The 25466-nt window shown below is 41.8% G+C and overlaps 1 protein-coding gene across 9 annotated transcripts in view; it reads left to right on the top strand.

Moving 5' to 3' along the window:
* The window catches only part of DGKI (diacylglycerol kinase iota), a 217073-nt gene that overhangs the window by 156967 nt on the left and 34640 nt on the right, over positions 1 to 25466 (top strand). For 8 of the 9 annotated variants that reach the window (XM_074582700.1, XM_074582709.1, XM_074582739.1 and 5 more), the window contains 5 exons: positions 835 to 879; positions 6151 to 6220; positions 7664 to 7704; positions 9293 to 9420; positions 9990 to 10115. In XM_074582700.1, the coding sequence (XP_074438801.1) occupies positions 835 to 879; positions 6151 to 6220; positions 7664 to 7704; positions 9293 to 9420; positions 9990 to 10115 (410 nt within the window). The remainder of the gene's footprint in view (positions 1 to 834; positions 880 to 6150; positions 6221 to 7663; positions 7705 to 9292; positions 9421 to 9989; positions 10116 to 25466) is intronic. The other variant, XR_012586453.1, reaches the window with a different exon arrangement.

The raw sequence follows: 25466 nt of genomic DNA on the forward strand, positions 1-25466 counted from the left end.
TGCAGTGGTGGAAAATAACAATTAAATAATTATCATGTTCTCAGCAGATAACAAACGTGATGTCATACTGAGCTCAGGCAACTTAATATGGCCAGTACTGGGTTGCGAGTAGTTGTATAGTGCTGGAGGAAGCACAGTTAGAAGTTCTGGTTGAATTACCCATAGTGGTTGTGGAGGAACTGTGTTCCTCCAACCTATTGCAGGGTTTGTACTACTTTTTTTGTGTGTGCTCGATTTGGCTCAGACCCATTTGCTGGGAATGGAGGTGCCAAGGCTTTCTGCGCTCTGCCAACTAGCATGCTAACTGAGGAGCTATGCTCTGTAGGCCAGGCTTTTTGGTAAGCAATGTCATGAGCTAAAACTATTTCACAAAATCTCTATTAAAATAAATTAAATTCCTGAACCCTGATGAATAGCCGGGGCATTCTGATATGACCTCCCTGACACGAGGTTGTCTTAAAAAACTGCCAGTGGTTTTCTTTAGTGTGTTAATTACTCAATAATATTTGCAAAAAACATTTATGGGTTTTAGCTTCTTTTCTTTCACTTTGTTGCTGATATTCTAAATTTGGATATTTTTCATAGAACAAATAGTGATATGGTAAAGATCCATTAACATAATCTCTATATCTTTAAAACCACTTTTTTGACCAAGCATATGCCAATCAAAACTTTTAAGTGAGCTTTCCATGACTATTCTGTGGTGTTTGTTTCAGTGAGACACACTTGCAAAATTATTTATGTTTGCCCAACCACATCAGATAGTGGGACTGCAAACAGCTCTTGTTGCTTTAATTTTTTTCATCATTGGTGTGTCTTTCATCCTCCTACTAGGACCTGCAATCGGTAACTTCTACTACACAGAGAGTTCATTACCAGGTAAGATAAGCTTTCCTTTTAGTATCAGAACAAAGATAAGCTTAACAATGTGGACTGCACTCTTTGCGTTTGAACACAGGTTTTTGGTTTTTTTTTAGATACCCGTATGTTAGATGAATTTCTGATTATCATTTACCCTCAAATGTTGGAGGTTCATTCTGCTTTCCCTGGGACAATCCTTTTCCTTGCAAACCTTACGGAATAATCTTTAAAATTAGCACAGCATGATGATGTGAGTGATATCGCAGTAGCAGTGCCTAGTGTCTTGAAGTGAATGAGAGCATGTGTCCTGTAGGACAAATGACAAAAGTAAAATCGTTTCTCTGTCTAAGAAACTGAACAATAACATGTTATATTGCATAGCTGTAGCAATAAAGTCTATCACTGAGAAAAAAGGTGTGCCAGCAGGCCTAACCTGTTAATAATTCTGTGCAGCACAGTCGTCTACCTTTAGTTTAATATAATCTTCAGAGTAGTTTTTTCATCCATTCTGGCACAAATGTGTCATTTGCATGTGACAAACAGGTGCTAGTTTTAGGTGGCTAGTTTTTAAAATTGGTCTCTTTGTTCATTTTGCAACTTCATTGTACAATTTGTGCAATACAGAACTTGGCTTTGCAGTTGGAAGTATTGTTCAAGAATATTTGCTTCTCTCAGTAAAATATTGACCTGCATAGTGGTTAAACTGGGAGTAAATAACAGACTAACTCTACTGGCTCCTGAGCTGGTCTGGCATTAGTGCAGAGACTTGACACAAACAATGGCCAATCGACACATCACCCACCTAGGATCACAAGACAAGTTTGCACGGTGTTGATAGCCTTTTTCCTAGATTTAACAATGCAAGTCTTGTTGGGATCAGCAGGAATGAGTTCACTGTGAAAGCATACAAAGACCCAGCTGACAGGAACCCACTGCGGTGAAATTGTAGATAATTTCTTGGGGCCTAATGATCACCTGGGTGATACAGAATTCCAGTTTGGCCAGAATGCCTGTAAATGCACTGAAAGCAGGAAGACGCTATGAGAAAATGCAATTTGGCATGTTTTCCTGGAGTTGCCTTGTTCATACCAGTTCGTGGGATTTTTTCTGCATTTTTCTGTCCAATTTTAACCTCATATTTTGACATTTGTATCAATCATTTTCCTGGAACTGAGTTTTAGAGCAGCACTAGTGTCTAGTGAATTGGCTAATAAAACAGCTTGTATTATTCTGTTCCGCTCATTATAAATTAACCTAAAGTGGCTGCTGACTGCTCCGTGTGTAGGGAACTGCCTGAGGTAAAATGGCTAACTAAATCTGCATGTATGGGGAGGGCCAAAAGAGAGTATGACATGTTGGAAATCAGCTCCATATTTGGCTCTAACATCTGCAGTTATAGAAGTATATGTTAATTGCCTAGCCATCTCCTCCAGTGCCTATCAGTGTGAAATCCCCAACATGCTATCAATTTTTTATGATGCTACATTTTGAATGCACCCCCCTTCTGTGTTTTGTCTTCAGGACTTGTTTATCCTGGATTCTTCAAACATTGAGTTATTCTCAGTGGGTCATTTCTACAAACTGTCTTGTTAGGTTGATTTGAGGTTCGTTCCATGTTTGTTGGTATCCCTCTACATACTATAGAAAGCAGAAAAAAGCAGGGGATAAAGGGCATGAATAAGGTACTTGAGTTGATGGAACTATCTTCTTACCTCACTAATAAGGTGTCACGGGTACTTTTAGGTCTCATAAATGCAGTTCTCTTGCATGATTCCTCTGCAGCTCAAAACATGAGGAGTCCGCAGAAACAACATCAGCAAGCCCAGGTGCAAATAAGAAAAATGAAGCTAGAATTGTTTTTCATTCAGTTTGTTTCTCTAATGAGTTTAACGCTTATAAAATACCATTCTTATGGGCCTGAAACTTCCCAAGCTAGTTCTGCAGTTGAACTGTAATGAAGTCTTGGAAAGAGAATATAACAATATACAATTTGTGATTTGAATTTACATTTGCCAGCATTATTCCTATCTTCATTTTCCCAGCATTATGTACTCTGCCAGGCCTATGAATTTTTACTCTTTGTATCATCTACCTTTTCAGTATGCACTGTCATCTTTGAATATTTTCCTCCTTTTGTCCTTTGTATCCTAGTCCTCACCTTTCTGCAAATAGTGGGCTAAATATTAAGATACGTAAAGCTTTGTGCATGTAGATACATAGACATTGGCAAACATAGTGGATTTTAGAAAGACTTTGACTCTCCCATTTACACCTTTGTTGGTGTAAATGCTTAGGCAAACCTAAGCATCCTGCAACTCCAAAAGCCCATAATAGAGAAAGACATAGGTGTGTTCTAAATTTGATGTTTAAACCACTGAGATTACCACTGAGGTATGTCATTGGGTCCCCATGTGCAGACATAGTTCACTTTATGGAATGTTCTGCTGTTGTTATCTTCATCTCTCCTGTAATGCATAGAGGTCGGGGACAAAAAACTGTACATGAGAGAATGGTTTAGGGGATCAACTAAAATCTGTGAGTGAACATGGGAAGGAATTGAAGCTGTTTTATTTTTGTCAGGGTGTCTATAGATGCAGGTATCATGCATCAGAAGGTATATACACATATATATATTTTTTTTTAAATCAAGCAAAGTCTGTAAGTTGCTGCAGTACCATTTCAGACAAGATCTGTTGCCAGGACTATAGCCAAACTCTAGGGTAATGAGGAGACAACGAATTAGTTGTCTGGAGCTGCCTTTGCTTTTCTGTTCTGGATAACCAGAAAGGAAAGGCAATAATAGATGGTTCCAGTCAGTTCCAGAGGCAGAAGCTAATAAGATGAATCTTGCAAAAGCTGTCATGATACCAAATGAAATTAATAACGTTTTGTAGCAGCATCATGCCAGGCACTGGTATGCATTCACCTGGCTGAGAAATGAGTGTCCATCAAAATGCTAATCATCATCACAGCTGCTTGAAAACAACACATAGTGCGTGCAGGCACCATGCTGACCAGGAAGCTGGGGAAGCCACAGACTTGTGCGTGTTTGTACAACATCAGTGTGGCCTCATTTTTTTTTTTTCTCAGGTGTCTGAAAAAGTGTCAGACACCTTTATGTAAATCAAAGAGCAATGTCTGCCTCTTAACTTAAGAGGGCATCATTTGCTCTGTAATCAATTTGGAAATTTTTTTAACCCAGCCAGACTGAAATGACAACCTCCTTCAGTGTTCTTTGAGATTTTCCCAAGGCTGAAGAAAGCAAACTGCTTCTTCCCCATGGTCTTACTGACACATGTCTGGGCAGTCTGGGGAATTGAACTGATGAAACTCCCATTTTTCTGTCGATATGTTTTTGTTTTTTTTTTTCTTAACTCTTTTCTCACACGTGGCTACTCAGATAAGAAGTATTTTTGAAATACATCAGATTTGCAAAACCGTAAGATAAATTGCTGAGAAATATCTGTTACTTCTAGGTTTTCTTAATGATATAAACACCCGTCAGCAAAAGCAGAGGAAAATATATAGCAAACAGTGAACCTCAGAGAATCTGCGTGAATGTCCCAGATGTGTTGGATCTGTTTGATATACTGTAAACTTTCATTTTAACTCTGTGTTGGTGTTTCTGCACTTTCCCTCTTCTTGTATACAAAGCATCCTCACTTTCTTCCTTCAAACCCTGTGCACAGTGCCAGTTTCCTGAGGGAATGGTGGGTTTTGCGTCACTTGGAGTGTCTCACTTAGGCTGCGTGCCTTTCTAAAAGGTCTGCTGTAGCTCAGGCTGGAGTGGTGGATTTCTGCGTTATGCCAGGGGTTAGGCGTTCATAGCTCTGTTGTCCCTTCTGGCTGAAAACCCATGATTGTTTGAAATCTCTTTTTGGAACTTGCTCTTTCATCCAGCCTTTACTTTCTGGTGTTGGACCTTCAAACAACAACTCACCTGATATAGCTGTACAATTCCCAAGATGGAAATAATTTGTCCTGCATCCTACTGTCAGGAAAGGTGCTGGGCTCCTGTATGATATTCTGAGAAGTCCCAGTGAGATACCATTGTATCCTGGTCTGTTTTCACCAATCTATGCCCATTTTATGAATACATGTACGTATACATTATTAACATTCTGTGGGTTCCATGCACAGCAATACTTTTCTCAAGGGTACCTTTCCTCCCCATTGCTTCTACTTTTTCTTTTCTTGCCTTGTGATTTGATATTCCACTCTGTAGTTTGTTGTCTGAAGGAGGAGTAAAGTTTAATCTTGAGCCGGTATGTGCCTGAACTTACATCATTTGCAAATATGCTGATTTTCCTGCTTAAGATGTAAATAAGGACAGAATCTGGCTCTATGCAAATTTTGGGTGTGTGCTCAACATCTATGCTGTTGTGTTTTGCCCTCTGCAAATCTATTTGTGTTTAAATGTTGTGTTCCCCAGTGGCTTTAGGAAGCTGGCTGGCCGTCACAGAGCCACGACCACCCTCTGCTTTCTGAGATTCCTTTTGCCTCTCCAGCTCAGTGAGAGCTGAAAAAGCAGGAGGCAGCCTCTTTGACTCCTTGGTGAGTGCGAGTCAGGAAGAAGGCTTTAATTCCTCCCCAGTCATTTGGTTTGGTTCCTGAAATAATGTCCATCGGCTTCCAGGAAGCCCGTCTTTTTAGCCAGAATGGGAAGATGTTGATGTAGGATGTCTGCTTGCTTGGCCAGTGGTGGTGGCTCCCAGGTCTGCGCTCTCTGTATTCTGGGTGTGGAGAATAACACTTCTTTTACCCTGATGTGCATTTGAGACACACTAGGGCCAGGTGAAGTGGGCAACTGCTTTGAGTGGCAGATCAGTGCAGGTGGGAGAGCGTAAAAATACTGAACTAAAATAAAGGAAGGTGACAGGCAGAAAAGAAATGAACATAGTACTTAGAGTTCATGTCTGTTGTGTACTGATACCGATATGTATCTTTTTGACCTCTTTCACCTCTCTCTTTTCCTGTGTTCCCACAAATAAAGGGGGCTGTAGGCAGCTGAGAAAGCTGTGTTTGATGCAAAGAATTTTGGTGCTGCTATGCTAAAGGGAAGAGGATTGCTGAGGATGTGGCTAAAGCTAACCATGTCAGTTTACTGTCTTCTATATCACAGTCGAACCCTGATGTCAGTGAGGACTTATCCAGCGGGTTTGGGCTATGTAGGTTTTGCATGTTTTGCAATGTCAGTAGAGCAAAATGCAAAAAGCAGAGACTAGAAAATAGTCTTTTTCAGAGAAAAAAGTTTGTTATTTTTTAATGTAATTTCCCTGCCCTATCCAGGACCAAGAAAGCTCTTTCCCCAGAGTACTTTCTGTTCAGAGGCTCTCTCCTAGATGGTGCTTCCTAGATGGTAAGTGCATCTCCCTTTTCTTGTCCCTAGCATGCTGCTTGCCTCTGGTGTGCATGTGAAGGATGGTGCATGTGAGGGTATTACTATGGAAGGGTAACTGTTCCTTCTTGTTACACTGAGCGGGTTAAAAAGGAGCTGGACCCTTCATCTAGCAATCAAAATGTCTTGCTGTAGCTTTGTCACCCCAAGGAGGCACATTCTTCTAAGGGTGGTTAGAGGTTTGGTTTATTAGTGTCTCTGCTGTGATGAGCAGCACTTACTGCATGACAGTGCCCGGTTGTGGCAAGCACTGCTGCTGGTAAGGCTGTGTTCTTTGCTCTGCTTTCTCTTTAAGTACTGTAGTGTTTAGGTGACAGAAAAGTGCCTCCCTTTCCCTGTAAGTCTGCACTTTGTGTAACTCCCTGGAGAGCTGCACTTGTATTTGACCCAGACTTTGTCAAAGCAGACAGCTTATCTGGGTTTTACATCAGGCTCCAGAGCACTGGAATTAGCAGCTAAGATGGATGGCATCTGCTTTTGTAAAAGCTTCTGCATGTGGGGACTGAAATTTTTATTGTTCTAAACAAAAACAATTTCTTCTTGACAATTTCTAATCACTCTTCATTGTCTCTCGTGAGGGAAATTGATAAAAAACATATTGAGACTCTGCTTGGGTTTTGGAGAAAGCTGGGTGGGTAGATGCATTCGTTTTTTTCCCTTGCAGTGCCAAAAACTACACTGCTACATACTGTGCTCTTGTGTCAAAACTTCCGAATGAACGAATCTGATTTCACTGTCCAAACAAAATGCAAAGCAGAAACAACTACAAAAAATCCCATCTGATGAAGCACATTGTAGGTGGTGAAATCACTTCTGTGTTTGGTGATATATATTATTTGGCAGTGACATGATTCATATTAGGTGCTTCATTTAGTGAATCTCCCCTATTTTCATGTGTTTTTCATGAGTAGCGTAAATTTTCCTTGAGTGTATTGGTAATTCTGGGTGAATATCTGTGGCCGTGCATTTGGTTTACAAAGAGCTCCCACGCATGTTATTGTTCTTTAGATTCAAAATTTGAATTAATCCTATTAGACCCATCAATTTCATGATATGCTTGCTATACTCTCACTGGAACAATGCAGCTTTTTCTGTCACATTTTTAATGTAATCAATTCTTCTTACAAGCCTGAAATCCATTTTAAATGTTTTTAAATTTTTATTTCAAGTTAATAATTTCAGTGAATATTGTTTTGTTAAGCCTCACCTTTAAGTTCGCCATTTAAAGGGATAGGAATATGGACATAATGAATGAATCTGATTATGTGCTTGTGAAACTGCTGTGACTTCACTGACACAGAGGTGGTTTTACGTGGTGGTGGTTTTAGCTCAGCCCATCTTAGCCACGCAGCTCTGCTCAGACCATTTTCTTCACTGTGGCTCTGTTGTTTCTCTGTCTTGCAGCAACTTCTGCTGATCGTTTTTACCGCATTGATAGATCTCAGGTAAATCTTTATTCGATTACTGTTTGTATAGATTATTTTTTTTAAAGCTATGTCAAATGCAGCTTAAAATGAATTATCTGCTGTTCCTCCTGTGTATTCTAAAATACTACTGGTGTCTCATGAAAAATAGAGAAAAATTATGGGCCGTTTTTTCATTGATGTAATTTCATTTAAGTTTTATATCTGCTGACCATCTGCCCTTCTGTTTACTACCAATCTGATGTACAGATCAGAATTTTCTACATTTGTCATCCTTATCATGTCTTACTGAGAGCATCTGTGTGACACGAGAGTATCTGAGTTTGTCTTTTCGCTGATGCTTTTAGTCACCAGAGGTCCTGATCCTGTGTGTGTGACATGGAATAACTATGGAAATTAAGGTGATGTTACAAGTTGAAAATTATGACCAGAGTTGTATCAAATATTCCTGAGAAACCCCAAAACAACGTGTAGCTCCATTGGATTCAAACCTGTGGTACAGATTAGACAATCTGAATATATTTTCTAAAAGACACTTTGAAAATTTTACAGAGCTTTTGGTGTTTCTGATTTGTAGCCAGGACAGGCCAATTAGTGGTTCAGCACTAAGTGCAAACTGTTGATTTCACACAGTGGTCATTTTTTTCTGAGAAACACATTTCCCCCTGAGAACTGTGTAAGCTATTTCTGAATCACAGGAACGTATGACTGTTTCCTAGCAAAATCAGCTGGTGGTTTAGTTCAAGCAGAAGGAGCTGTGCCTGTAGTTTAGACGTCCCGGGTTCAATGTCTGTGTGTAGCCACCACAGGGCTTCTTTGCACACGGTCATATAAATGCTTTGATGGAGTTGCGCTTCAACATTTGGAAAGCAAGGGTGAAGATGCTGCTATAGGTTAAACTGGGCAATGTAACTCTGTTTGGCTTATTCTGCATTTCTTTAATACTTGACTTGGTGCAAATGGTGGTCTTTCCCTCCTGCTCCTTTGCCCTGTGTTTCTGTGAGGAAAAGATTCATATTGTGTGATGGTCCCAGCCCACAAACTGTGGGCAGTTTCCCACCCATACGCCTATATAGACAGGCCTACTCACTTGATGTTTTTTGAAGGACATTGAGCCTTCTGTGTCAATAACAAAAAAGAGGGACTGAGAAAGAGAGCTTTGGTAATGGAGATGCGAAACCAGGCGGTACAAGCAATGGAGGTCTGTGAGAGTATCCCCAAACAATGGAAAGTCTGTCAGCCATCAGCAGGGGGCAAACTTGGCGTGTTTGTTCTCATTTTGAAATGCAAACCTTGGCTTTTTGGGGAGACCTCCAGTTTTCAGCTGAATGACATAGGGTGACTGAGGGGCAGCCTTCTAAGCTGTGAGTGTGAAGCTTGCTGGTTGGGAATCTCGTTTGGCTTGAAGTCGATGAAGTATTTATTGGTGACTTCAGTGGCATTGGTTTTAGTGTGTGTGTATGTGTGTGCATTTAAATAAATACACAGAATCCCATGAATGCTCTTCAGAGACCCTGATGTGTGCCCAGCTTTCCTATAGCCAGCTGGGTGCTTGGAGAGACCAGTGACGCTGCAGGTTCATTATTTGTTCCTTGTATCACTCCAACAGGAACATTTGCACTTTGTGACGGAAATTTCGCAGGACGAGATTTTTATTCTGGACCCAGAGATGGTAATGTCACAGCAGGTGGGGACGCCACCAGGAATGCCTGATCTGGTAGTGGAGCAGGCCTCTGGGTGAGTGGCTCTGGGATCTGGCCTTCAGCAGTTGTACTAGAGTTGGGCATCTGTTTTCCAGTCCCCTTTTCTGAAGGGTTGGGAGATATGGGAGGGCAGATCTTAGGTGGGGAGCTGGGGACAGGATCAGATGCAGCCATGGTAATGACAGGATGACAATGAAATAACATCTACTCTATCAGGCATCCTGGAACACAGAGCAGGGCTAATGGACTCTAAACCTTTCAATCTCCTCGCACCTCTGAGTGTATCTGTCCTGTCATAAATCTGTATTGGTCGAGTTACAAACCCCTTCTCTGCATGGTCAGGGCTCTGATACCAGGCTCTGAAGTCCTCTGGGCGTAAGAATGATGGTGAAGCGCCTCTGTTTCTTCTCAGCCCATGGGCAGACCAGAAATGCTCCTATTCATCTATAGAAACAGTCTCGTACTCATAGTGAATTAAGCTATTTTAGCTTGCTTTGGGTGGAAAAATACTGGGAACCAGTGAGCATAAGAGAGCTTCAAAGTGGAGCATGTGAGGTAATTTCTGAGAGGTGAATGCCTTTCTCTTCCTTCTTCCCTCCCTAGAATATCAGATCGGTGGAACCCTGCGGTTCGAAAGAGGATGCTGAGCGACAGTGGCCTCGGCAAGATTTCCCCACACTACGAGGTACCTGACAAACAAAAGGACGCCAGCCAGACACATATGCTGCAGTAAGAGCCCTCTGCATTTCTCTGCTTGATGATGCACTGTCACCATCACCACAAGCAACTCCTAGTGGCTCCTCTAAGCTTAATGAATTGTGCTGACGTGCTGAAATTACAGCAGTCCTTTTGCTTCTTCTCTTTTGCTCCTCCCTTCTGTTTCTTCCTCTTTCTCCATTATTATATGTTCTTGCCTTTGTTTCTTCTCTGTGGCACCCTGCACTCTTCATAAACCTTGATCCAAGTTTCCGAAAGTAAATACATTATTTTGGATGCCTGAAGTTCCAGCTAAGGGAACCTTCACAGTAACTGGTTATGAGAAAGACCGAAACACTCACCCTTAAGGTAGCTCTGATGCAATGTGACAAAGCAGAAAACTCTACAATTGCTGCTTATTTTCAAAGATGTAGGCAATAACTTTCATATAAACTTGAACCAGAGATACTGTTGTCAGTGTAGGACTGACCAGTGGGTTTATTGCTGATAATTCCCTTATATAAGAGATCTCTACCACAGCAATCATGCTTGCTGCATTCAGATTTGTCTAAGAGCGTCTCTTACCCTTCTTACCTATTTTAGAAGTAGTTCTCACCTTTTTGGTCCTTTCACTTTAGATTTTCAAAACCAGCAGTAGATAGGGAATCAGTACTGAAGTTTAGATGGGAGGTACCTGTCTGAAGTCTGTTGCTGGCTTTGAAAAACTCTAGTGTTTTCGGGTTGTTTTTTCCCCACCAAGTATATAATGTATAATTGTGTACATCACTTCTTTTTGTTTCTAGTTATATTGTATCTGGATCCCTATGGATGGGTTTTAAAACTTAGTATAGAAAAATTAGAAATAGCGACCATGTGGTCCTTGTTGCACTTTGTCTTTCTGTGTGGAACGGGGCTGCAAGGTGCCTGATGAGTACAACTCCAGGGAAATGCAGTGTTGGATGGGAGGCTGCCAGGACAGATGTAGTGTGGATGGGAGGCTGCGTAGCTGTGTGGCTACAAACCGGAAACTTTCCAGCAAACTGGAAACTGCTGATGTGAGAAGGAGATGTCATGGTAAGAAAGGGTGATCTGGGTAGCGTTGCCAGGAATCACTCATCTGGTTTTCTCCCATTGCCCTGAGGGACTCTGGATCAGTTCTTTGTTTTGTGCTCTTTGCACACAGGATGGTGGATTGTGGTGCAGTTTTCCACAGACTGGAATGGCCGGGCCTGAAATCTGGGGCTTGCAAAGCTGGGAGAAAAATGATACTTAGACAATTTTAGGCATTGTGGAGAGATGGTGACAACATGTGGACTAACCTCTAATGGATTAGAGGAACGATTTTGCTTACATCAGCATGATTGGAAATGTTTGCGTAGCTGGAACAATTATGGTAGATTTATTAATTACAAGCAAAGTCAGTAGCACTGCCCAGAGTAAAGTGTACCTGTCACTGCCTGCTATAAGGAACTGTTTCTTTATAGCTTCTCTGAACTTTAATTGTTTTGGCTGAAATTTTCATAGTAAGACTCAGTCTTTGATTCTTTCTCTTTTTCTTTTAGTTAAAACTTCAACAAAAAAGTCAGTTGTTTCTGAAGAAAAGATCCGTGGGAAATGGGTTGCTTTAAATTACCTTCTTTAAGATAAATAAATCCAGCGGTTGTTTCCTGAGGCATTTTAGTGCTGGTAGTGGAATGAACTCTTTGGAATGAAGTTTTGGGTGCTTGGCATTCAATAAAGTGTCACCATAATACAGGGGAGATGCCTTTTGCTGTCTTGAGAAAAGCACTCCTGAGTTTGCCCTAGTGACGACGTTGTTCGTGAATGTTGGAGACATCTCAGATTCAAGAGCTTCGCTTTCAAAAGTTTCTGTCTGCACATGCTCATAAAGGAGTTGTGCCCCTCTTTGCTTAATCCGGCCTGCTCACTGGGCTGAAGGAAGCTGCTCACCAGCTGATCTCCAGTAGCGAGGAGGATAGGGAAGCAGCAGTCATGGCCACATGGAAGTGGGTCAGGGAAGGTGTATGGAGGAACAGGGAAAAGAGGTTGCAAAAGCCAAAGGAGTAGAAGCAAAAAGAGTGTGTGCAGGAACTTGGGGAGCAGGGTTAGGGGATGGGAGTTGGCAATTAGGAGCACAGGGGACATATGGATGTCTGGGAAATCAGAATGGGAACAAGGAAAAGGAGGAGAACATGGGGTGCAGATAAGTAAGAGGGGAGTCAGACAGGTTAGGGGCATGGGGGAAAGGGTCTGTGGCTGTTTCTCCCCAGAATCTGGAGTTCTGGATTGATGCAGATTATTCGTAACACTGGGGGGTAAACTCTGAAGTATGTTTAGACACTACCTCATTTGCTGTAAGCTGGATGGTGTATAGAAATGAGGTGGGGGGTTGCAGTGGAGAAAGCAAGGTATTATTACAGGTAAGGCAGTTGAATGCTGCTCTGGAGGACTGGCTTCTCGCTTCAATTTCCCTGACAGAATTTCTGAATGATGCAGATATACAACAAACTTTTCACAAATAGCCAGTAACAACGGGGTCCTCATTCTATGCATGTCCACTGTGAAGTACGATGGGTTCCTGGGAGGCCATTACAAGGAGACTTTGAAAGAGAGTGAAGGGTTAGAAACTGAGAAATAGGCTTTCTGTGTGCCTCAGGTTGTATTACTAAAATTAATGGAAAGTTTGTGCCTGCCTTCCTTCTGACTATCATTTGCCCAGCTGCAGAATACAGATAATATTGCAACCTCACCTGAGAGGAGCACAGTGAGGGTAAATTTCATGGTCACAAAAAACTTGGATACTATGCGGAGACTCCGTCAGAGATGCTTAGGAGAAAATTAATCATTTTACTTTCTGTACACTGTTTTGGTAGCGTGGAATAAATAAAACTTGAGGCTGTGCACTGCATATACAAAATACAAAAAGGATATCAAGCAGGTCTCTACTTAAACACTGGGGCAAGAGTCTGGTAGAAGAACGTAGCAGGTAGCAATGTGATTAAAGGTTGTCAAAATGCTTGAGTGCAACAGGGCTGGGGGATGATGCTCAGATGCCACGAGCTCTGGTATTTCCAAGCTTCTGGGTGTTTGACTTTGCAACCTAAAAAACCTTTCTAAGCTGGCAATTTAAAGAAAAAGCATGTTTATATTTTGACAGCTGAAGTAGCTCACAGGCTCGTTACAGAGGTTTATCCCATCAGAAATTATTTTTCGAATAAAACTTGCGGAAAGGATTTTAGCAAAATTCCCAAAAAGGAATACGGCAGAGCATAGAGGGGATAATTCCTCCTGCACATGGAGTTCTCGTGGATCTTTTAAGAGTCATCAGTGTCTGGGATTTTACATCTGGTCAAAAATACTGTGCAGCATTTGCACCTCGAAGCGCAATACCCTATAACCTGTCACTAGGGACCCGCTGTGAGAGAAAGTGTCATTAGTTGACCCACTGGGGCTGTTTTCTCAATGGCCACTTTTCTCCAAAACAGGGGTTGGGAGTGACCTCCTCAGATATTATAGAATCATAGAATTGTTGAGGTTGGAAGGGACCTTTAAGATCATCGAGTCCAACCTTTAGCCTACCCTGACAAGAGCCACTTCTAAACCATGTCCCTAAGTGCCCCATCTACCCTTTTTTTAAACACCTCCAGGGATGGTGAATCCACCACCTCCCTGGGCAGCCTATTCCAATGTTTAATAACCCTTTCAGTGAAAAAATGTCTCCTAATATCTAATCTAAACCTCCCGTGACGTAACTTGAACCCGTTTCCTCTCGTCCTATCACTTGTCACCAGGGAGAAGAGGTCAGACCCCATCTCTCTACAACCTCCTTTCAGGTAGTTGTAGAGGGTGATAAGGTCTCCCCTCAGCCTCCTCTTCTCCAGGCTAAACAACCCCAGCTCCCTCAGTTGTTCTTCATAAGGTTTGTCCTCCAGACCCCTCACCAGCTTTGTAGCCCTTCTCTGGACACGCTCCAACACCTCAATGTCCCTCTTGTAGCGAGGGGCCCAAAACTGAACGCAGTACTCGAGGTGGGGCCTCACCAGTGCCGAGTACAGGGGGATGATCACTTCCCTAGTCCGGCTCACCACACTATTCCTGATACAGGCTAGGATGCTGTTGGCCTTCTTGGCCACCTGGGCACACTGCTGGCTCATATTCAGCCGGCAGTCAACCAACACTCCCAAGTCCTTTTCTGTCGAGCTGCTTTCAAGCCACTCTGCCCCAATCCTGTAGCGCTGCATGGGGTTGTTGTGTCCCAAGTGCAGGACCCGGCATTTGGCCTTGTTGAACCTCATACCATTGGTCTCAGCCCATCGGTCCAGCCTGTCCAGATCCCTCTGCAGAGCCAACCTACCCTCAAGCAGATCAACACGCCCGCCCAGTTTAGTGTCATCTGCGAACTTACTGAGGGTGCATTCGATCCCTTCATCCAGATCATTGATAAAGATATTAAAGAGAACCGGCCCCAGCACCGAGCCCTGGGGGACACCACTTGTGACTGGACACCAACTGGATTTAACTCCGTTTACCACCACTCTCTGGGCACGGCCATCCAGCCAGTTTTTTACCCAGCGAAGAGTACACCTGTCCAGGCCATGAGCAGCCAGTTTCTCCAGGAGAATGCTGTGGGAAACAGTGTCAAAAGCTTTGCAAAAATCCAAGTAGATAACATCCACAGCTTTTCCCTCATCCACTAAGTGGGTCACCTTATCATAGAAGGATATTAGGTTTGATAGGCATGACCTGCCCTTCACAAACCCATGCTGACTGGGCCTGATCACCCTGTTCTCCTGCATGTGCCGTGTAATGGCACTGAGGAGGATCTGTTCCATGACCATATTAGGAGCTGATAAGACCACAGCTGGTCATAGTATGGCTGCAGGCTGCTTAGCGTGTCCCTGGCATTGCTAGATATACTTGTGTGTGTGTGTATACATACAACATATACACATCATCTCTTTAAGATGAAGTAATTATTTCTGAGAAGTGAGGAGTGTAGCTAAAATAGAGAGATCCCTTAAATTACTTCAGTCAATGAAAGTAGAGAAGAGAACATGTGATCTAAAAATAATTATGATGTTTGGTGTTGCTTTTGATCACAAGCTGTTGGGGTGAAGAGTAATTTGACTGAAATAGTTTTGAGGCAGGGGTCTTTCTGAGAGAAAATTATTTATGCTTTTGTTTTTAATTAAGTGAGCTTTGTGTTAGTTAATTCTCAGGTGGCTTTTGATTAATGGTATTTCATGTTTTGCTCCCTTTCTGACGGCTCTTTGATGTGTGACTGATGTGTGGACTGGGCAGGACATGAAACAGCGTCTTGATGCAGTAACCAGGAACTGGGGCAGATCATAGCTTAATAGGAACATCAAATTAGTGTGAAAGGTGCATACAAAAAAACAACGGGGAGACAATTACTTGAACTACTGGTGCCTGATCTTGAAAAAAGCAAAGTATTCTGGGCTGACTCCACTGAAACATGTAATTGGACTCTTCCTTTGAACATGAATGGGCTCGTCATCCTGATTTATCAAATGGCGCAGTGAGATGGGGATGACCATTCCCTCATAGTCTGCTGTAAGCATTCATTGTTGGCCATGTATTCCTCTTCCTAGTTACGTGTTTGTCACCCTGTTATGTGCTGAAAGCTGGATAATAAAACAAAATAAAAAACACCACAGCATACAAAAATGAAAAGGTGACTATACCGTGGCAGAGGCTTCATCTAAATCTTTTAATTGAAGTCATTCATTTTCCCATTGTTTGAGGTAGTAACAACCACTCTTCTAGCATCTGTCCAGCTGTGATGGTAATGTGTTTCCAAAGCTGCTAGATGCATTGTCTGAATTATGTGCATGGCTCGTGAAGGGTGCGTGAAGGTTGGCCAAAATGCCATCTGGTCCTGTCAGGGAGAGGAAGAAAAAACACCTGTGGGGGCTGGAAGGTGGCTGAAGCCCTTTACACTAAATAGACATTAATTAGCTAGTAATACCACCCAGGCACTGCTTTATGAGGCAATAATAACCTAGTTCCTGAGAGGGAAGAAGAAAAAGGCTGAATGCCAAGTATTTTAACTCAGCCACAAGAATCAGATCATTGCCCAGGAAATCAGCGTGACAGTACAGATGTTACAAGGTGGTTTGGGTTTTTTTTCCAAAAAGAAATCTTTGTGTGGTACAAGGTGAGAATAGCATCAGGGATGCAAGTTTGCACATAGAAAGGAGAAGGAATGCTCATCTAGTGAAAGTTAAGAAAATACAAAGAGGTCACCCTTAGGATTTGAACACACTAGGCAGGAACTCCCTAGTGATGGTCAACCTTTTAAAATTTCGAAGATTGGTGAAGACTTGAAAAATGCACGTGTTTCCCCAAAACTCTTGCATTCCCCAAAACTCAGCATCGGCTCTTAAATAGGCAGAGTAATCTGCCCTAGTGTGTTTTGATAGCAAAATATGAATTAGTTTTCTGGTTCAGATTTAGTTCAAGCCACATTTACAAGGCTAAGCCACAAGAGTGATGTGCATGTGTTTTAACCAGCTATTTGTACACCTGTACAAATTACTTTCCGTTGTTTTAAATCCCAAATAAGGTTCCATGAGTACTGATTGCTTTCAAACAAATCTTATTTGAGTGAAGCCATAAATCACCATCCACCTTCACCGTACACTCCTGTGTAGTCCTTAGAATATAATTAGAGCATAAGAAAATGCAGTATCCATTTACACTCAACTCTCCCTTCTATTTCTCTTCTGTTGCCTTAGATGCTTTTACAAATAGCTTGTAAGGCACCACTCTCTTAATACCTTAGTGGAGCATGAGAAAGGTTTGGCTAAAGCAGTTTTCCACCTCTTAACTAGGAAAGTGGTGTTAAAAAGGAGGAAGCATTAGTGAAAGGAAAGATGAGGACTCAAAGAAGAGGAAAAGTGATGTAAAGAGAACTGAGAATAGTTCAGGGAGAGATAAACATGAGTTAAATAGGGAAAGTACTTTGAAGAAAGCAAATAAAATAAAATATGAGAATATAGCAAACAGATAAGAAATTGTTTTGAGGGAAAGCAAGTTTCCTGAGTGAGACTGAGTGGGAAAAAGTGATGCATCTCAGTGTGGGGTCTGGTCCTGTATTTTGAAAGCTCTTGCTATTGTCAGTGTGATGCAATCACAATACTTAAAATCTTGTGCACGTTCCAGATGGAAGCTACAATTAATCCACTGTTAGGAAATCTTTTCTTCAATTGCTGCTGTAAATCTTCCCCATTTCTGGAGACTTCCTTGACAAAAGAGGGCACGTGTTAATTTTTTTACACAGTAGTGCCCAGGCATGGTAAATAATGAATTTCATGTGCTTTATGCTCCTGTTGTGAATATTAATTCTCTCCATATACTTCAAGATTTTAGCTGCTTTCATTGCTTTTTGATATTTTCAGTGGGGAAAAAAGGAATAATTATTGGTTTCCTTTGGAATTATACCTTGAAGATATGTGCCTGTGGTTCTGAAAAGATATATTTCTGCCCTTTCTAATTACCTTAAAAACTTACAGTGTAACAATGAAAATCTAGCAGAATTTTGGCATTGCTTGAATAATTTGTCTTGAAGCTTCCTTTCTTGCCATCCAGAAAAAAAAAAAAATCAGCCTGACAAACAATAGCAACGCTTTTAAAAATGATGGAATTTGACTAACAAAAGATAGCATGTTTTCTTGTGAGATTCTTATGTTTTTAAAATCAAAGCCTTCCAGAAATAGTTTGAATCTCTTATTTTCTCTGTATAGTCAGTTCAGCACAGATACACACAAAAACCGGATAGTTATTTTTACTTTGCGGTACAATCATTGAATATGAGAACAATCTGGAGACTGTAGCTCTGCAGACAGAAATACTTCCCAGTGAAATTCATACTCTTTCCAGATTGACAGCAGAGAAAAATCTTGTTTAGTGCCCTGTGCTGCTTTACAGCCTGTGGGGTTTCAAAAGTTTTTTTTAATGACAGCTACTGCTGCTGGTATCTGTTACTATCTGGAAGCTAATTTAAGTGTCCAGCTCTTACAATTTTTCTGTAAGTTCTCTTTTTCCTTCTGGAGTTGTTTATACAGCAACCTCAAATCCAGCTGTAGATACAGAATATATAAGAATTTGTCAAATGATTTGTCATGAAACCGGAAATAAGACTTTCACCCGGACAAACATTAATTCACGAGTTAGTTTTGAGCCTCTCCCACATCGTCACTTAATCTATGTCCACTTTCCCCAAGCAATGTCTCTAGTTCTAGTGATGTTCAATCCTGGTTATAGCCACGAGAAGGGACTCCTGGACATGTCTGATTAGCAGATACACCTTGATTCAACTGCAGAAAAAAGGAACACAGTTTAGAGAGGAAAACTATGCTAAAAGCACAGGGTATGCAGAGGAACTTTGGCACCAAAATATCTTTTCAAAGGCTGGCCCACGTGAAATATGTTTTTGGTATATCCTAAGTGTATCATGTACAGACTGTGTAGGTGAGGCAAACACAAGAACAGACGTTCTTAACTCAGGATTCAAGAGGCTTTGCATTACTTCAGCCATGTTGGTACTATCTCAGGGATGGTTCTGGACATGGGAAGATCCTGGCATTTTGCTCTGATGTCTGAAGATACGGAAGCAGGACTAGGGAATGTGTTACCACATATGGTCCCTGCTATGTCAGAGGATGAGCTGTGGCTCTATGGTGATTGCATCCACCAGACCTGAGGGATCTTTGCAAACGGCGAGAATCAGATGGTTCTGGAAACTGTTTAACATGAACTTTCAGCAACTTCTGATGTTGCCTTTAAGTGATTGAATACATGGAAAACCTTATTTAATCATTTCTTCCCTTGTTAATTAGTAGAATTTTTATGTCACTGCTGCCAAAGCCTGTCCTTCTCTACAGAGAGCTGGGGTGTAGAAAAATCCTGGTTTTTACTTATTAAAAGTTCTGCAACAGTCAGTAGTATTTCCTATTTACACATCCTTCTGGCAATCTCTTTCCCAGTAATACTGAGCTTTAAGACATCATCTTTTGCTTCTGATCTTGTTAACTGTAATTGGAAAAGGAAGAAATCAGAGTTTGGTTTAGATTTGCATGTCTATGGCCTTATTTGTGTATGTGAGTGCAATGCAAATAGTGTTTGTTTGCTTCCAGAATAAAGTCTCCAGCCTTTGCTGTTGAGCTGCTGAATTGCTAAGGGGCTTTAACAACAGTAGGAACATCTGATGAGGTGGGTTCTTGTTTCTGCCCCTTCAATATGTGGCAGAAATAGAGTACATCCTGTACTGCATCCTGTAAGATATTCTTTTTCTCATCAGTACTTATTACCGAGTAATTTTATTATTCAGAATGTGGCTCCCTGGAGTGGATTGGGTGGGATTTTTAGTTTCCTCTTTTCCCACCTACCTGCCCCTGAGTCCTCAAAAGGAGGGCTCTTAATGATTTCTGTCTCAACACCTGATACGCAGCTGAGGAAATTTACCCTGCTGACAAATTATTTTGGCAGACAGTGACATGCAAAACACCCCCACACACCAAGAGACTACAAATTGGCTTCTTTAGAGAGATCTCGCTTCTTGACTAGCATCCTGCTTTCCAAAAGGGAAATGCAAGCAGTCCGGCTCTCCTCTTCTCCTTGGGGTGATTTCAAGCAACAGAATATGCATGTGCTTGACAAACGGACCTACCTACCCCAGCATTGGAAAAGTGAAGTACCCCCTAGCTTGAAAATGCTTTCTGAATAGTTCCAGTAGATAAGGGGATGAAAAAGCATTTTCCAAGTGGAATATAAGGTGGTTTTTTGTTGGAGTGTGTCTGAAAGATGAAATTGATGTTGACAGAGTACAGATAGCTGAGTGCCTTACTTTTCTTTAAGTTGTTTACCATAACAGCTATAAATCTGCTTTCCACTTTCTGGCTGATAGCCAAGGCAGGAGTAATAGAGTTCTTTCTTTTTTCTCTTCTTGTTACAGCTCTTTCCTTTTTTTCCCCCTTTACTTCCATCCTTGCTTGCCCCTGGATTGAGAAGCAGAATCTGCTCTGAGAAGTAAAGCAGCTCTGCAGCAAAGAAGGCAGGGGAACATATCAAGACAGTCACGTCTTGTACCCTTCTTTTCTGTTTGGCTGGGTAAAAGAAAATGACATTTGATAATTTGATCTTTAGGGCCTACTGCTTTCCTGCAAGTGTCAGGCATGTGGTAACTGCACCTGGTAGACAGTGGAGCTGACGATGCCCCTGTAGAGTGTAAATATTCCTCTCTTTAGCTTTATGGAGTGGAAATAGCAGACCCATGGCCCCCAGTGACATTAAAGGCACTGGAACAGGGCCTAGCTGGGTCTATTAGTGGGATATAGGAAGATTGACAGCCTGTATTCTTCTGGGCTTGCTTTAAGCACTGTTATAAATATAGGGTGAATATCCTCTGGCATGGCAGGCTTCCAGTCCAAAAAAGGTTGGAAAAGAATCGAAGCCTGTATTTTTAGGTAATATATATGTCTACATTTGTGTGTGCTTGTTACTTATTTGTAGGAGTTGAAGCAAGACAAAAAAATAAAACATCCTGGTCCTAGTTTTCTGAGCATTGCACAGGCATAGCGAGCCTATGTCCATGTGCTCTGTCCCTGCCATAAGGAGCTGCCATCTGCTCGGAGAGGAGGCTGGTTCTTAATGTGCTCTCACTCAGTACCAAGCTGTCTTATTAAAACCAAAGCTAATAAGCTTCAGGGCATGGGTACGAAACACAGTCCTGTACATATGTAACACACACATTGGAATACACAGTGTGTCCAAGCTTTCACACTAGGACATCTCATAATATGCATCCAGACTGTATTTATTGATATCCATATTCTGGTTTACCAGGCTTGCAAAGAGAATAGAAATGTAGTTTGGTAAAATAACTGCTCTAGGCTATCACAAAGTAGTACTACTTTGCCTGAGTTGACAGTGTGAAACTCCAAAAAGTCAAGCCTTTCCTAACTTTCCCTCATTCTTCAGATATGTGCATGTTCGGATTTCAGCTGTGGCTGGAAACTGGAAATTGTCAAAATATCATGCAACAAAAAGCTAGAGGCAAAACATAGTCATGTGAAAACAGGTCATCTTTTGAGGTTTGCAATTTAGTATTTTAGACCCACAAAGTTCAGGGTATTTGAATAACGCTGGAAGCAATAGTTTGGCATAAGCCTTCACTTAACTCCTTGATCAAAAAGTGAGGTTGAGGTTTTTCACTAGGGCTGCTTGAAAAATATATTGGTGAACTGTTTTTGCTTGGTGGAGGTGTGCATGAAAGAAGTTTATTTCTTCTGGAAAAAGTTGCCTGAAACAGAAAGTACCTGTGAATGTGTGCTGGGTTTAGTGTGCTTGGGCTGGGGCAGTGTGAGCACGTTCCCCGGGTTGTGCATCTTGGCGTGGCTGCTCTGCATGGAGCAGCCCTTGCCCTTTCATGTCTAGGAAGTGCGTCCTAGCCCCCTGGCCGTGGGCTTATATGTCAGGGTGTAGAAGGTACTGTCTCTTCTTAAAATGCCTGCCAAAGAATTTCTCAGGTAAGAGGAGAAACTTCTGAAAGCTTAAAAGCATTCAAATGGGGAGGGAGAAAAGTTGTCCTTGCTTGCCTATTGCTCCTCTGCACTGGGAAAGGAGCACTAAGCCCCACAGCTTTGTCTTGGTAGCTGAGACTGAGCGAGCGTTTAGCAGTTCTGGCACAGAGGTGCGTGCAGGGGAGGGAAATACATGAGGAGTGGGGCCATAACACATAGCCTTGCTGAGGTTCCTGGCAGTGTTTATGCCCATGGGCCAGCAGGGACAGATGGACCTGGTGAATTATGCCAAGAGCTGAAATCAGAGAGCCAGAGGTGGCCCGGAGCCAGTGTAACCCTGACTCCTAAATTGTTGTTTCTGTGCCAGGTGCCTAAAAGTGCAGCACAAAACCATATCTGAAACTCCCATCGCAAGTTTTATTCTCCATTAATTACTCTATAGCAGGAGTGTAAAGGGCTCAGCAATTCTGCTCTGCGTAGGACCTGTGTGTTAGACACATTAACTGAAGTGATTTTTTTTTAAATTGTTTTTTCTTTTTAAAGATGGCAAGCAAGTGAATGTTGCTTAGTGCTTAGCGCTTGTGAAAAGCAGGCCACATATTTATGAATGTAATTGCAAGAACCTGTTTTGGAGGGATTCCTGTGTTTCTGTCTCTTCTCCCAAAACCACTGAAGGCTAATTATCAGGAGTCACTCGTTTGTTTTGTGGTAACAAACACACCACTTAGTGTGGCTTCTAGATTGTTTAGAAACCCAAACTGGCCTACAATTATTTGGGTGATGTCTTGAGATACCAAGCAGCTGATGTACTTCATCTCCCCTTAGCCTGAGGGCCAAGTGGGGCTTGTGACTTCTGAATCAGGGTATGTATACCCAATGTGCTTGCAGTATGGCTTTGCGGTTATCAAAATAATTCCTTTTTCTGGGTTAAATAAAAAGTTAAGGTCATAGCAAAATGATCTCTGTTTTAATCTTTTTCTGGAAAAAGCAAAAGTACACAGATCTGTTGTTGAGGAAAGAGGTCAGATGATTTTTTTACCTGATTGTGCCTAACATATATTTCCACTTTTCATGTAGGTTATTAAGGCAGTGTGTACACCCAGCCCCTTTAGTGCCTGTCCCAGGTCTTTTTAATGAAGAGCTGCTTCAAACAGCATCCAGTCCTTTGACATCCAGTCTGTTGTTTCACCAAAGTATTACATGGAGTGGCTAGATCTCACTTTCTTTTACAGTTAGAGCTACACCAGCTACTGCCCTTCCTTTGCCTTTTGCCTTGCTAATTCGTTAAGAAATTCACAGGTAGGTCAGTGAGGATTTTGAAGATTTAATTCAAATCTTGAAATGGAAGAACAGCATTTCAAAGAAGCTTGGATCAGACCCTTTTCAAAATGAATGTCACATTCCCTGGAGATACTTTGGTGTCACATGGTGATAAGAGAAAGAGAGGCCAAGTTTTTTTTTAAAAAAAATAACCTAACAAACAATACATAATCACCCTACAGTGATACTTCTGGTCATTTGGAAATACTTTCTTCTTCAAGGAAATAACAATCCAGCTTTCTTAAGTCATGTTTTGACCTTGATTCCAAGGTAGACCTGTCTTTTTCAAGATGAATGTGTTAGAACATCTCTCTCTTCTTCTTCTTCTTTTTTTAAATCAAGGTTAAGCATGTTTGGGGTTACATCTGACTTTGCAATAAAATCTATTCCCGTGTTAAGCAGCAATTCCCAGCCAGCTCCTCTGGGTGTCAGTACAACTTCAGGTATAGCTGCGCTGTGGTATTCCAAGCCTTCATTCAAAGCATTCTACAGTGGACAGAGAAATGGTAAGAGATAAAAAGTTAGACAGTAATGAGGAAAAAATATGGAACAATGTAAGGGACACAGACGTGCCTGAGACACAGCAAGGAATACATCTGAGCTGCCCTTACCTTTCTAAGAAGCCCCAAGCTACATTCCTGTATGTTGGAATGCTTGTGAACAGCCTGAGGCGTTGTTTTTTGCGCAGGTAGAGACTGATGCTGCAGAAGGAAGTTATAGAGATGCTAGAAAAAGTACCGAACTTTGCTTTTAGTAGCATTAGAAAAAATTAGATTCTCCAGGTTGCTGTTCTGGATTAACAGGACATGTCCGAACGGATTTCTGCAAAATAATAAATAACTTGAATGGAATTTTTTGTATTCAGAGAGCATTGCTGGTCAGCATTTTCCCATGCGTCTGAGACAGTATGGCCATTGTCTATGAGAAATATTTGAGAGGAAAGAATGACAGGAAATCTGGGATAGTAAAAGCAGAAAGCTTTGTAGCGAGACTCATAGAATTGCAGAAAAATTTAGGTTGACAAGGACCTCTGAAGGTCACCCAATCCAAACCCCTGTTCCAAATAGGGCCAGTTAGATGAAGTTGTTCAGAGGCTTGTCCAGACGAGTTTTGAATATCTGCAAAACTGCAGATTCAATAATCTCTCTGTACAACCTGTTCCCCTGTTTGGTTATCCAAACAGTGAAAAAGTTTTTCCTAATATCCAATCTGAATTTCTCACATCCCAACTTGTGACTGTTGCTTCTTCTCCTCTTTCTTCAAGCAGACTCTGGACTCTACCCATTAGGTTGCTGAAGGCAGCAATAAGATTTTTCCCTGAGCCTTCTTTTCTTACTGAACGAACCCAGCTCCCTCAGCCTCTCCTCACATGCCCTCACCACCTCCATGGCCCTTTGTGGAACTCAATCCAGTTTGTCAACGTCTGTCTTGTTCTCAACTCTCACAAGTACTGAGTAGAGGGTAAAAAAATCACTTTGACGTACCTTATGGCTGTGCTCTTGCAAACACAGCCCAGTATGTCACTGGCCTTTGCTGTCGCAGGGAACTCTGCTGACTGACATTCAACTTGTGCAACTTTGTGCAAAACTGTTTTCCTGCCGTTAGGCCCCCAGCCTGTCTTGTTGCATGGGTTTATTCCTCTTGAGGTGCACGACTTTGCATTTGCCTTTGTTGAACTTGCTAGGCTGCTGGTAGTTCATTTTCCCAGCCTGTCAATGTCACTGAATTGGGCACATTTAGGGTCAAAGTAGAAGTATGGGGAAGCTCTCAGTAATTCTTAGGCTTTTATTTTTCATCAAGTTCCATGGCAGAAAATGGTGATGCCCATGCCTGAGCATTATCTTTAACTCTTATTGGGTGCCTCCAAGTAGGAGATGCTGAGGGACCAGGAAAGCAAACAGCTCTGTCTTTCTGCCAGTAAGATACGAGGCACTGTCTGCAGCTGGGGCTGCAGGGCACTTGCCAGTCCCAGAGGTGTTGATGCTGATTGCTGAATGAGGGGGTTTCCTCACCTTTATTTTAAAAATACTTTGTGCTAAAAATTTTCTTCAACTACAATCAGAGCGTATATGAATAAATCCCAGTAGGGATGCCACTTTCAGTTCTGAAGAGATGTACACACAAAATGAGAAGGAATGGGTTTAATCCGAAAGCTCTTTCCCTCCCCTCATCACAGGTAGCTATTGTCAGACTGAATTTGAAAGTTTGCAGAAATACATTGCTTAAGCAGGGAAAAAGGGAAATGGTCATAAAAACCAGCAGGATTGCTGCACACAGATTGTCATTTGGCCTTTAAATTGTAAATGGCTGGTTTTAAATAGGCCTGGTGCAGATGGTTTCTGCTACAGGTTTATTGATTAAAATAGCTGCTTTACATCAGCTCTGGATTTGTTTCTCTAGAGGCTTTTGTCTTCATGAATAATGTACCCATTTGCTGAAATTTTGTTAGAATTCATCTGCTGGAGGCTGGCTGTGTTTCTCTGGGTTCCTAAGCCTCAGTTGACTAGGCTCAAAATTGTGA

The sequence above is a fragment of the Larus michahellis genome, chromosome 1 (genome assembly GCF_964199755.1).
Source record: "Larus michahellis chromosome 1, bLarMic1.1, whole genome shotgun sequence".
Classification (NCBI taxonomy): Eukaryota; Metazoa; Chordata; class Aves; order Charadriiformes; family Laridae; genus Larus; species Larus michahellis.